General features: G+C 40.1%; 1 protein-coding gene across 1 annotated transcript; it reads right to left on the bottom strand.

Annotated features, from left to right (window-relative positions):
- Positions 1-11,082: 11,082 nt before the first annotated feature.
- Positions 11,083-13,374, bottom strand: LOC121534841 (ras-related and estrogen-regulated growth inhibitor-like). The gene is made up of 4 exons (XM_041841423.2): positions 13,157-13,374; positions 12,915-12,971; positions 12,665-12,738; positions 11,083-11,888 (listed from the first exon to the last, which is right to left on the bottom strand). Exons 1-4 carry the CDS (start codon positions 13,314-13,316, stop codon positions 11,403-11,405), a joined length of 777 nt encoding a protein of 258 aa, XP_041697357.1. The 5' UTR covers positions 13,317-13,374; the 3' UTR covers positions 11,083-11,402.
- Positions 13,375-14,727: the final 1,353 nt, after the last annotated feature.

Here is a 14,727-nt window from a genome sequence, read left to right as displayed (position 1 = left end):
GGGAGGATCTCTGGCTTTAAATAACACAGTGACACAGACAGACTTATTAATGAGGAAGTGAATGGGGGTGGGGGGTAAGAGGGGCAGAATCAGACTGGAGAGATGAGAGCAGCTCCCACTGAGCATAGCAGGGGCGTAGGCATGGGTGGGCCTGGGTGGACACAGGCCCACTCACATTTTTTGTTGTTGTTGAAATGACGTGGAGACAACATTGATTCAACCACTGGTGGTGAGAGCTGAGAGGCATTCGTCCCCATTGTGGCTTGAAGAATCCCTGGCAATGCAGCTCCCCCGCCTCTCACTCAGCACCTATTATTACCTGCACTCTAAGGGACTACATGAGCAATTATGCAAGGATGGGAGCAACAGGGTCACTAGCATAACAAACACATGGTTCACCAGCAGCCTCTGTGATTCAGCCATAATGGAATGTGTTCTAATTAATCAGCATGCTGAATATGACACCTGTAAATGCTACAAACAAATGGTCTAGAGTTTAAGTGCCGTATTGATAGAAAGGGGGGATGGAAATGTCAATCGATAAATGTATCATTCCTTCAACCCCTTTTCACACCATCCCTTCTTCAGATTTTTTGGGTGTCTGTTTGACCTCATCAAAGATTTTGCGAGACGGGTGCTCTTCAACATGATGTAGAGGATTTTGTGCATGTTTTAAATTAGGCATATAGCGGTCTGAAATACGGGCAGAATATTCAACACGACAACACAAAAAGGTGGAGGTCATACACCATAGGCATGATAAATTATTTCCATTAAGGATTTAATAGAGTTTGGAGTCCATCGTTCCCGGGGTAGTAACCTACACCTCATTCTGTAGGACTTCCGCCCATTTACTGGGGTCTAATTAGTCCAAGCCCCATGCACAGTGACTAATTCTTAATGAGAGCTTTGGACCTCGGCATGCTTTGGTGACTGGAGAGTGTCCTAAAAGGGGCACCATAATCCGTCTTAATTTTGTAGCGCATCAGCCAGAAAGTGTTAGTCCCACTGGTAGTGAGAGTGAACCTGTTTTGTGCATTATTATGGGAAAATTAGATCAATGCAATGCAAGAGTTAATTCTATGTAATTTATAATTACTTCTAGAACTACTGTATTCAATCAGGAACTTCTTGACATAAAGCATGACGATAATTTCATATTTGGTCTGAGATCACTTGTGAAATCAAAATACTATGGTTGCCTTTACCACAACCATTTAATTACAGTCCATAAACATTTGGACATTGACCAAGTTATTATTATTTTAGCTGTCTACCACAGCATATTGGAGTTGAAATTAAGTAATGAATATGAGCTGAAAGTGTAGACTTCCAGCTTTAATTTGAGAGTATTTACATCCAAAGCGGGTGAACGGTGTAGGAATTACAGCACTTTTTATATGTGGTCCCCCCCCCCTTTTTTAAGGGACCAAAAGTAATTGGACAATTGGCTGCTCAGCTGTTCCATGGCCAGGTGTATGTTATTCCCTCATTAGTTCATTTACAAGTAAGCAGGTAAAAGGTATAGAGTTGATTTCAAGTGTGGCATTTGCATTTGGAATCTGTTGCTGTTAACCCTCAGTATGAAGTCCAAAGAGCTGCCGTTTTACGGGCTCCTAACTAACTGTGCTATTTTGTTAGTTTTTTCGCATTGTTTGTAACTTATTTTTTAACTTACTGTGTACATAATGTTGCTACTACTGTCTCTTATGACCGAAAATAACTTCTGGACATCAGAACAGAGATTACTCACCTCGAACTGGACAAATCATTTTTCTTTAACGAGTCCGACGCGAAGTTTATACTGCTTTCTCGGGAACGGGCCCAAATCACTGCTGCTACCCGCTGTCTATTATCTATGTATAGTCACTTTACCCCTACCTACATGTACAAAATACCTCGACTAACCTGTACCCCCGCACATTGACTCAGTATCTGTACCCCCTGTATATAGCCTTGTTATTGTTATTGTATTGTGTTATTTTTTATTATTTTTCCTTTAGTTTATTTGGTAAATATTTTCTTAACTCTTTCTTGAACTGTATTGTTGGTTAAGGGCTTGTAAGTAAGCATTTCACGGTAAGGTCTACACCTGTTGTATTCGGCGCATGTGACAAATTAAGTTTGATTTGATTTTGATTCGATTTGAAGCAAGCCATCATTAGGCTGAAAAATCAAAACAAACCCATCAGAGAGATAGCAAAAACATTAGGTGTGGCCAAATCAACTATGTGGTACATTCTTCAAAAGAAAGAACACACAGGTGAGCTCAGGAACACCAAAAGGCCCAGAAAAAAACTGAAAACAACTGTGGTGGATGACAGAATAATTATTTCCCTGTTGAAGAAAAACCCATTCACAACAGTTGGCCAGATCAAGAACACCCTCCAAGAGGTATGCATATCTGTGTCAAAGTCAACAATCAAGAGAGAACTTCACCAGAGTAAATACAGAGGGTTTACCACAAGATGTAAACCATTGGTAAGCCTCAAAAACAGGAAGACCAGATTTGAGTTTGCCAAAAAACATCTTAAAAAGCCTGTACAGTTCTGGAACAACATCCTATGGACAGATGAGACAAAGATGAACTTGTACCAGAATGATGGGAAGAGAAGGGAAGGAACTGCTCATGATCTGAAGCATACCACCTCATCTGTGAAGCAATGCAGATGGACAATGACCCGAAGCATACTGCGACCCAATACTTTTTTAAAGCAAAGAAGTGGAATGTTCTGCAATGGCCAAGTCAATCACCTGACCTGAATCCAATTGAGCATGCATTTCACTTGATGAAGGCAAAATTGAAGGCAAAACGCCCCAAGAACAAGCAGTAACTGAAGAAAGCTGCAGTAAAGCCTGGCAGAGCATCACCAGGGAAGAAACCCAGCATCTGGTAATGTCTATGGGTTCCAGACTTCAGGCAGTCATTGACTGCAAAGGATATGCAACCAAGTATTAAAACTCACAATTTAATTTATGATTATGTTAGCTTGTCCAATTACTTTTGAGCCCCTAAAATTGGGGGGCTATGTATAACAATGGTTGTAATTCCTACACGCTTCATACAATAATTTTGACAAAACCCTTAAACTAAAGATGAAAGTCTACACTAAAGCACATCTTGATTGTTTCCTTTAAAATCCATTGTGGTGGCGTACAGAGCCAAAATGATGCAAATTGTGTCACTGTCCAAATACTTATGGACCTGACTGTACATGTAGGTCAAATCAATATACACCGTGACCATTTTATTTTACAAGAGCAACATAGGTTTCCAATTACCTTCACACAGTGTTATATTCATATCAACCTTTAGTTGAGTTGCTGTATTACATTTTTCAGATATCTTGAAATGACTCAGAGCTCTGAACACAAAATAATTGTTCTAAATAGTACCAGATAGGGGTTACTTGGCTTGTAACCATCGCTATATAGAACCCTTTTTTGAAGGTTCAATGAAGAACCATGCTCATAAGGTTCTAAATGGAACCTGTATGGGGCTATAAAGAACAATTTCATAAGGTTCTATAAAGAACCATTAAAAAAGGTTCTATATAACACCAAAAAAATAGTTACACTATGGTTACAACAACCCTTTTTATGGTTGTTTATAGAACCTTTATGGAGAATGGTTCAATAAAGAACCTTTCTCAATCTAAAGAACCATACAGAGTTTTTTATTCTGGTCAGCCATATTATATTGTTAAAATTCCATAGGTGCTATTATTGTGTTGATTGACAAATAGAATCAAGTGAACTACCTCTGGAACAATTAAGTGAGCTAACTCTGGAACAGCTGTGGGTCCCTGCGGAGAGAATTGAGAAGCACTGACTGATTTAGTCAAGTGTTCTCAATTGACCCAAGGCCATAAGTGAGTCTTTAACAAGACACCGTCACTGTCCGTAGTCACATATAACATGTAATGGAACAACACAACACATTAGATCAACTGAAATGACACTCACTCATGGTTGCTGTGCGCAAACCCCGCTCCAAAATTTTCTAATGAGCCACCTCCCCTACATTTAAATTATCATTAAAAGAGCCAAGAACCCTTTTGTGAACTGTAAAGAACCATTGAAGAGCTCAAAGGGTTATTTGAGTCATTATGGTTCCTTCCATATAGAACCATCACCCTTCCCAAAGAACCCTTGAGGAATCCTCATTTTTTTGTCTGTAGTTTATCTCCTCACATTACTATGTGTCAGTGAGTCAATGTCATAACCTCTAAGGGGCTGGGGAAACAGACGTCTTACACAGCTTTTTTTAACATAGAGTTCTAAAGTCAAAAAGTCTGAGACCTTTCTTTTTTTGTAACTTTTCTTCATGACCGTTTAGTATCTGCTCGGATACAGTGTCCATATTAGGACAGCATCTGAGTCAGTCATGGTGGAACAGCATCAAAACAATGCTGATTGATGCACAATAATGTTAGCTTTCATTTTTTTTTTTTATGTTTAGCTTTCAGATGTTGCTAGTTGTTTGTTTGAACGAGGAAGTGTAAACCACCCCAAAACCCAATCAGCTTGAGATCCACTCGAAATTCATCACCGAACCATGTGGGGGAAAACATGGTAAACATTGTCGGAATGATGGACCAGGTGTGATCAAAGCGCCATAGTCCCCTCTGAGGATTCTACATCTGCAGCCTCTACTGCAGCTGCTTCTACAGCTCTCACTGACCGTACAGCGTCAGCCCCCACTATCCTAACCCCTACCTCTCCTGCCCCACGATCCCGCCAGCCATCTATACCCCTACAACCATAACCACTGCTGCTGTCATTATACATTTTACATTTTAGCCATTTAGCAGACGCTCTTATCCAGAGCGACTTACAGTTAGTGAGTGCATACATTATTTTATTTTTTTCATACTGGCCCCCGTGGGAATCGAACCCACAACCCTGGCGTTGTAAACACCATGCTCTACCAACTGAGCTACATCCCAAACAATGCTGTTGAGTGTCTAGGAGAGGTGAACAGTCCCTAGTGGTGTGTGTGTGTGTGTGTGTGTGCTGATGAACATCAGAGAGGTGAACAGTCCCTAGTCCAGATATACCCCTACAGCACCCATGATGACCACACACACACACACACACACACACACACACACACACACACACACACACACACACACACACACACACACACACACACACACACAGCAAGGGGTCCTGAAGAGCAGCCTATAGTCCCTTGGGTGCTAAGTGGGTAGATGTGATAGAACTTCTCAAAAGTGAGTCCCAGAGGATTTAGAATGGAGGACCAAACAACATGTATCTTCTAGAGATGTTTTATGCTTATTTTTCTCTCCAAAAAAACTTAATTCAGCACTTAATTGAGCACCCCCCCAATACATATTTATTCTTTAAAGGAAAAATAATTGGAGACTTAAATAATTAAACTGAAATCCGAAGTGTCTGAATATTCTCTCATTTGATTGATAGCATAAATCATGAATGTGTAAATAAACTAATATTCATGGTTTTGGTTTTGTAACAAGCAGGTGCCAGTGCACACACACAAAGGGAATCTCCAGTACAGTATGTGCTGTGTTTACAGTACCTACAGAGTAATATCTGAGATATTACTTGACAACCAAAAATGCAACTTTGTAAAAAATATATACTGTATTGCATGTTTAATTAAGTTGAGCCTGTTCCCTACTGTCACTTTATTTTACTGTATATATAGCCTCCCTACTGTCACTTTATTTTACTTCTGCTCTTTTTTTCTCAACACTTTTTTGTTGTTGTTGTTTTATTCTTACTTTTTTTGTTTAAAATAAATGCACTGTTGGTTAAGGGCTGTAAGTAAGCATTTCACTGCAATGTCTGCACCTGTTGTATTCGGCGCATGTGACCAATAAAATTTGATTTGATTTGATTTGATTCTCTGATTACCAAAGTGTGAACATAGCAGGTGCTTGAGTCCTCACTTTAATCCGTTTTATTCTGACCTTTTTTGTAAGAAATGGACAGAATCACCAGACTGCAGAGTAAAAGCCCATTATAAACTAGAAGTTGGCAAGAGTGTTGAGGCCCAAGGCAGTTTTCCATCCTGGCAATATGAAAGCATATGGTTGAGCAAGGCGCACACTGCAAACGCTGTAAGTGTCTTCCATACAGAGCCATCAGAGTGTGGGCTGATACAATACAGTGTGGGAGAACTTGATGAGAGACCTCGAAACACTGGCAATGGACTGCCTCACAGAGCCACAGTGCAGATGGTTAGCACTACGCCTTACACCACTGATATAACCTACTGGGAAGGCACAATTGCCATGTTAATGGAGGGTGTATTGACTATACTTTTGGGATATAGTGAGTACATGGCAAACATCAATAAAAAAAATGTTACCAAAAATTGTTTTGGTCCAAGTCCAAGTTATAATGCCTGTATACTCTCATAAACAGGTACAGCAGGAAATCAATAGACACAATCCTAAAAATGCACAATCAAATCACAAGACAGAAATAAATAAAAAGGATGATCATATATTGCTTTTGTATAAAAAGATTCACAGACATTTAAGGCATAGGGAAAGACAGTATTTCTGTGACATGTATTTGAAGAAACCCTGATTTGTTACAAGAAAGTGTTTTTTTGTATCTTCAAAACACTCAAGATCTATATAGTGGAAGCTTGGAATCTACAATTGTTTATAAAACATATGCAAAGGTATTTTCAAGAAGAACATAGCTGTAGATGTGCTTCTATCATGGATGCCACTCTGGTATAGATATAGGATCTTCATTTGATCACCCTGTTGCAGGATAACTTTTCTGCAATACAGGTTTAGATTTTAGGTTTAAAAAGACTTCTGAAGTTCGTAATTTCCACTTTGAAATTTCAGACTTGATTTTCCCTTAAGAAACATTTATCATAATTAATTATAATCCACATAAATATTCACATGATTTTTCTGCTGTAGCAAACTGGCTCAAATCAAGATCCTACATCTGTGCCACGACCAGTAGACAAATCTTTGATCTGAATCGGCAACAAAATCCTAATAATCTGGTCAGGTAAGGAAAGGCAGCTTCCATCATCTTTTAATAATTGATTATGGTGGTTAGACTTCCTACCTAGACCCTGATCAAGTGATCTATTGATTAGAAGCCATAGATAGAGACGTCTCCCATTCGAAGGGCCCCTGGGCAGGTTCATGCCTTGTATTCTGCTATCCTAACTAACAATAAGTTGAGACCCCGACTGACTTCCTGGTTGGGGCCCCCTAGCAGGCTCTTATATCGCTTATGACTAGAAATGGTACTGATCGGTTGTGTATATCCAGCTATATGCCTTAACCCCAAATGAATGGAAGAAATCTGGAAAAGACATCATGATTATCTTTTCCATTCATTTGGATTGTGGTATATAGTTAGATATATACACCTGATTGTGTGGGGAATGGATTAATCCTGACATTACTTTTGACATCTGAAACCATCCAACAAACTTTGATTTTGGAGTGAATGTCCTTTTAATGGTCAACATGGTCAGTCTGTCAAATAATGTCTGTTAGTCTGTATCAATTCAGTTTCGTACATAAGTTACCTTTGTCCGAGTGTTCTTTACCTCAACCTGCCTGCTGTAAAGTAACCTTTTCTATTAGTTGGCCTATGCTGCCATCTAAGGATATATATATTTAAATATTTTTTTCCAAACTAGAATACAAATCCTAAAGACGGGAATTCAGGCATTACAACACACACGCACGCGTGCGCACACACACACGTCTGTTGAAATTCTACTTGTCATCTGCTGCCATCTGGTGGATATCCCCTCCCAGTACTATCCAATTTGAGGTACCACAGTTGAAGTTGGAGGTTTACATACACTTAGGTTGGAGTCAATAACACTTGTTTTTCAACCACTCCACAAATTTCTTGTTAACAAACTATAGTTTTGGCAAACTACTTTGTGTATGACACAAGTAATTTTTCCAACAATTGTTTACAGACAGATTATTTCACTTATAATTCACTGTATCACAATTCCAGTCGGTCAGAAGTTTACATACACTAAGTTGACTGTGTCTTTCAACAGCTTGGAAAATTCAAAAAAATGATGTCATGGATTTAGAAGCTTCTGATATGCTAATTTATATAATTTGAGTCAATTGGAGGTGTACCTGTGGATGTATTTCAAGGCCTACCTTCAAACTCAGTGCCTCTTTGCTTGACATCATGGGAAAATCAGAAGAAATCAGCCAAGACCTCAGAAAAAAATGTGTAGACCTCCACAAGTCTGGTTCATCCTTGGGAGCAATTTCCAAACGCCTGAAGGTACCACGTTAATCTGTACAAACAATAGTACGCAAGTATAAACACCATGGGACAACGCAGCCGTCATACCGCTCAGGAAGGAGACGCGTTCTGTCTCCTAGAGATGAACGTACTTTGGTGCGAAAAGTGCAAATCAATCCCAGAACAACAGCAAAGGACCTTGTGAAGATGCTGGAGGAAACAGGTACAAAAGTAAACTTCTGACCCACTGGGAATGTGACGAAAGAAATAAAAGCTGAAATAAATCATTCTCTCTACTATTATGCTGACATTTCACATTCTTAAAATAAAGTGGCAATCCTAACTAACCTAAAACAGGGAATTGTTACTAGGATTAAATGTCAGGAATTGTTAAAAACTGAGTTTAAGTGTATTTGGCTAAGGTGTATGTAAACGTCCGACTTCAACTGTAGTTGTGTCAAAAGGCACCCGATAAAAATAAATGGATCTGAACATCCAGACCGAGGTCTCATATGGATTTGCTGTTTATACGTTAGGGAAAAGATCAGATATGTATCAGATATTCCAAATAATTGGCAAAAGATCAGAGTTCGGTTGCCTGTGTAAACACAGCCAAATTGTGCAAAAACAGCTCCCTGATTAAAATGTAAAATAGTGGGCCTCCCGAGTGGCGCAGCGGTCTAAGGCACTGCATCGCAGTGTTGCGGCGTCACTACAGCCTGGGGTTTGATCCATGTTTCATCAGCTGAAATAAAAGATCCCAGAAATGTTCCATATGCACAAAAAGCTTCTCTCAAATGTTGTGCACAAATTTGTTTACATCCTTGTTAGTGAGCATTTGTCCTTTGCCAAGATAGTCCATCCACCTGACAGGTGTGGCATATCAAGAAGCTGATTAAACAGCATAATCATTACACAGGTGCACCTTGTGCTGGTGATAATAAAAGGCCACTCTAAAATGTGCAGTTTTGTCACACAACACAATGCCACAGATGTCTCAGGTTTAGAGGGAGTTTGTAATTGGCATGCTGACTGCAGGAATGTCCACCAGAGCTGTTGCCAGATAATCTAATTTTAATTTCTCTAGCATAAGCCACCTCCAATGTTGTTTGAGAGAATTTGGCAGTACGTCCAACCAGCCTCACAACCAAAGACCACGTGTAACCATACCAGCCCAGGACCTCCAAATCCGGCTTCTTCACCTGCAGGATCGTCTGAGACCAGCCACCCGGACAACTGATGACACGGTGGGTTTGAACAACTGAATAATTTCTGCACAAACTGTCAGAAGCCGTCTAAAGGAAGCTCATCTGCGTGCTCGTCGTCCTCACCGGGGTCTTGACCTAACTGCAGTTCGGCATCGTAACCGACATCAGTGGGAAAATGCTCACCTTTGATGACCACTGGCACACTGGTGAAGTGTGCTCTTCACGAATGAATCCCGGTTTCAACTGTACCGGGCAGATGGCAGACGTGTATGGCGTCGTGTGGGGGTGAGTGGTTTGCTGATGTCAACGTTGTGAACAGAGTGCCCCATGGTGGCGGTGGGGTTATGGTATGGGCAGGCATAGGCCAAGGACAATGAACACTACTGCATTTTATCGATGGCAATTTGAATGCACAGAGATAACGTGACGAGATCCTGAGGCCCATTATCGTGCCATTCATCCGCCGCCTCCACCTCATGTTTCAGCATGATAATGCACAGGCCCATGTCGCAAGGATCTGTACACAATTCCTGGAAGCTGAAATTGTCCCAGTTCTTCCATGGCCTCATACTCACCAGACATGTCACCCATTGATTTTGTTTGGGATGCTCTGGATCGACGTGTACGACAACGTGTTCCAGTTCCCGCCATTATCCAGCAACTTCGCACAGCCATTGAAGAGGAGTGGGACAACATTCCACAGGCCACAATCAAAATCATGATCAACTCTATGCGAAGGAGATATGTCATGCTGCATGAGGCAAATGGTGGTCACACCAGATAATGACTGATTTTCTGATCCACACCCCTACCTCTTTTTTTTAAGGTATCTGTGACCAACAGATGCATATCTGTATTCCCAGTCGTGAAATCCATAGATTAGGGCCTAATTTATTTATTTCAATTGACTGATTTCATTTTTTACATTTGACATTTTAGTCATTTAGCAGACACTCTTATCCAGAGCGACTTACAGTTAGTGAGTGCATACATTATTATAATATGTTTTCATACTGGCCCCCGTGGGCCCCCCCATTTCCTGTAACTCAGTAAAATTGCGTTTATATTTTTGCACCAATAAGCTTTGTTTAGTCATCTCCTCCCTGGTCTTCACAACTATCCATCTTTCCATGTGTATAAACATCAAATTAGTAAAGCCAATATACAATACATTCCTTGCACCCCCGCACATCAAAGCAACTATAGAAGCCTTTTCTATTGCAGGTGCCCCTAATCGTAAAGGCTCGTATCAGGTTTCCGAAATAAATAATTTTTTTCTGCAGGATCCTTTTAAAGGCCCTTTTTACTCAAAAGCCCTAAACTGTGCTGCATGTTTGAAGCCTCATATACTTTAGGAGTATATGGTTAACAGTAATATTTGATGGGGCCAATTTAAGTTCCCTGTTATTTGTTGTGTATATACAGTAACTTAGATAGTAGGCGTTGCTTGTGCCTTTCAAATAATATACTTAAACATAAACATCTAAGCAGGTAATGCTTTCTACTGCTTTAAAGATCGATCTTGAGGAAAGATCAAAAACACCTGCCTCTTCTACTTTCAAAAATATCCTATATTAAGAACATCTGCAGAATGTTCATTTTAGTCATATGATACCACAACAAATAGTTACATTTTATTTCTAGATATTTAATTTGTTGTTCATGTCTCATCAAAATACAAAACAGAATTGTACTACTCTTATTACGCTTGATTTAAATCTTGTCCCCACAAATGTTTATAGAATTACATTCTACAGTAATTGCTAGATCCATTTTCAGATCTAATGTGTCCAAGTCTCTTATCCAGGTGTCCAAGTGCATCACTTTCCATTGAGCACTAACACAGCTATTCTAGAGGCACGCTGCCAAAACAACATGTTTCACATTTCCCCTGTGAATACCCAAATCACAGCCGCTGTTCAGAGCCCCAACCCATCCGGCTCAGTCAGGCAGGAAGTCCCTGAATGAGCTGAAGCTGAAGCTGCGGCCAGGGGTGCCAGGAGGATTGGAGTTGATCCTGGGGATCTTCTCCATCAGCTTGGAGACTGCTCTCCTGCGGTATGAGGCTGAGGAAGTGTCAAGTTGATGGATCACATCTCCATAAAGAACACTAAAGACGCCCGCTGTCTCTTCCCATCCGTCACGCACTGAAATCTCATGGAAGGGCAGTTTTAGGCCCCGTGACAGGCCCTCTCCATCCTCAGTGCTCACCATGCGGTCAAACTCAAGGTCCTTCTTGTTGGCCACAATAACTATGGGTGGAGGCTCAGGGCTGCACTTGCGGGCGCCTGAAGAGGAGTGGATGTGATTGACGAGGAAACAGAGGCGCATGACCTCGTCAAAGCTACACCTGTCTGTTACAGAGTACACAATGACAAATCCATCTCCCCACTTGATCTTCTCTTCGATTAGCAGGGCATCTTCCTCCTTACAAGAAATGTATATTTAGTTATAGAACTGCAACAACAACACAAAAATCATAGATCAATAAAAAAACTATATCTGAGTATACAATACATTAGGAACACCTTCCTAATATTAAGTTGCCCTCAGAACAGCCTCAATTCGTCGGGGCATGGACTCTACAAGGTGTTGAAAGCGTTCCACAGGGATGAAATCGTTCCACAGTTGTGTCAGGTTGGCTGGATGTCCTTTGGGTGGTGGACCATTCTTGATACACATAGGAAACTGTTGAGCGTGAAAAACCCAGTAGCATTGAAGTTCTTGACACAAATAGGCACGCCTGGCCCCTACCCCTGTACCCTGTTCAAAGGCACTTCAACATTTTGTCTTCCCATTCACCCTCTGAATGGCACACATACACAATCCATGTTTCAATTGTCTCAAGACTTTAAAATCATTCTTTAACCTGTCTCCTCCCCTTCACCTACACTGATTGAAGTGGATTTAACAAGTGACATCAATAAGGGATCATAGCTTTCACCTGGATTCACCTGGTCAGTCTATGTCATGGAAAGAGCAGGTGTTCTTAATGTTTTGTATACTCAGTGTATATGATTGAGTGGAACGCATTTGCATAAATAATATGGCCAATTGACTGGTAACACATAGGTCTTCAAACTGGAGAGAAACATGAGTGGTCAATTATGATTAATTAGATAGAATTGTAGGCTACGTCAAAACAATTTAGATTGATTCATAGGATGATTGCATAACTGTTAGGTTAAACCAAGCATGCTCACTTGTCCTGCTGTGTCCAGTATTTCAAAGTGCACCACATCACCACCAATAGACATTTCATGTCTGTATATGGTCTCTGCAGAAAGACATGACATTTGTTTGTCAAACTTGACAGAGTGATCCATATTTCTATTATATTCTATTCATTGTAATTATGTATTAGTCCTTAATGCACTAGGCTACACTGAGTCATCACGCATGGCATGACATACGGGATTAAAGTCGACGCAATCCCTCTCCCTCAATACCTACCGAGTGTTGGGTCATACTCGCCAATGAATCTTCTAGTGATGAATCGCACAGCCATTGCTGTAAAATACGAAATTAAATATGAGTTTGATTAAACTAGTTTTGATAGCCATTACACGTGTGAAACTGAAACAAGTCTGGAACTAGATCGCAAATCAGGATAATCTGATGATAACACATAACCTATGCTATAATAATTTCTACATACAATTTTTGTTTCTATGCAAAAGTGTTTCTGCGCTTACCAGTTTTGCCAACAGCCGCTTGGCCCAGTATCACTATCCTGACCGTTCTCGAAGACAAGCTGCCTGTCCTTTTCAAAGTTCTTGATAGACCAAAATGGGTGGACATGGTTTCTTTATCCATTTGGATGTTGTTAATTAAATGAGTCATCAAATTCAACATTCAAAAACATTTCATATTCGATGCGTTCCCAGAGCTGTAAGAGATTGTACCAGCACCGAACTAGTGAATAGCAACGTGGACTCAGGGGTAGACGTAACATAGTAAACGTAAATAAGGGACCTCCAAATTAGTGTGAAATGTTAAGTTTGGTACAGTATGTATTAATTTGTGGATGTCCATTATCCATTTCGTATGATATGTTACGTATTACAATTCGTATGGTTAGGTTAAGTGGTTAAGGTTAGCTTACATACTAAGTAGTTGCAAAGTTGCTAAAAATTAGTAAGTAGTTGCAAAGTAGCTAATTAGCTAAAATGCTAAAGTTGCTTGTGATGACATTCGAACACGCAACCTTTGGGTTACTAGACGTTCGCGTTATACGCACATTCATCCACTCTGACCAATCACCCTCCAAAGAGAGTAACATTCTGTCTTATGTAACCATATCAAACGTAGCATATCATACTAATTTCATGGTGTTTTAATAGAACCGACCTCAGTCCTCTTTAAAGTGAACTCTGGGTAAAAAAGAGCAAAATAACTCAGTTCTCTTTATAATTCACACTGCCCTTGCCTTTGATTGAGGACAACTCTTTTGCCAGTTCACTTCACCTATTTTGTGGACAGAGTCCTCTTTGCATTCACATTGATATGTTTAGAAAGGAACCAAAATCTTTTTCCAACATGCACTCTGGGTTTTTACAATGTCCAGGACAAGCCATTTAACCAGAATCTGTTATTGGACAGCTAGACATACCTACTTACATTTTGGAAGCTAATAGATTGCAATTAGTTCAAATATGAGACTTGATTTGATTGGTAACAGAATACATAGCAATAGAATAACTGCCGAATAAATAATGCTGTCATTGAAAATTGTACACCCAAGGTAGGCTACTGCCCCTTTAAGAGCTAGAATAAATTGCATACCCTATGTTGTGATTCTCACCAAATATGTTGTCTTCTCACACTATTGAAACCCCACAATAAATAAACAGATTATGAAGCTCTCAGCCTATAGATCCATTTTTTTTAAAATTATGAATACTTGTTTGCAATATTTTTGCAAACAAATAATCTAAAAATAAAAACTCTGACAATCGCCTAATCAAAACAGGACACATTTTCTTCCATGAACCTGCACATCATCATCTTCTCTCTTTTGTGCCACCAATCTGAGGGTTTATGGCAGGGGAAACTGTGTTGCAGTAGTCTAGTGTGTGGTACGGGAATAATGACAAGCGAATTTAGGGAGCTTTGCATTCACATTGTCCTAAAAAAGGGAACCAGACCGCGGAATTAAAGCGAGATGGTCTGTTTGGTTCGGGGGCTCTTTTGAGGGGTCTGAGTTCTTTTGGAGTGTTCACACTGCACAAAAAATTAAGCGAACCACACTGAGTTCACAAAAATT

Source organism: Coregonus clupeaformis, chromosome 21 (assembly GCF_020615455.1).
Source record: "Coregonus clupeaformis isolate EN_2021a chromosome 21, ASM2061545v1, whole genome shotgun sequence".
In the NCBI taxonomy this organism is placed as follows: domain Eukaryota; kingdom Metazoa; phylum Chordata; class Actinopteri; order Salmoniformes; family Salmonidae; genus Coregonus; species Coregonus clupeaformis.
Note: the sequence above shows the minus strand (reverse complement) of the source record. Positions and strands in the feature narration are given on the sequence as shown.

Excerpts from the sequence above, each read along its gene's own strand:
- LOC121534841 (XM_041841423.2), bottom strand. The coding sequence starts at position 13,316 with ATGTTGAATTTGATGACTCATTTAATTAACAACATCCAAATGGATAAA. Across the intron at positions 12,972-13,156 it reads AGCGGCTGTTGGCAAAACTG|CAATGGCTGTGCGATTCATC; the intron begins GTAAGCGCAGAA and ends CGTATTTTACAG. Across the intron at positions 11,889-12,664 it reads TACTGGACACAGCAGGACAA|GAGGAAGATGCCCTGCTAAT; the intron begins GTGAGCATGCTT and ends ATTTCTTGTAAG.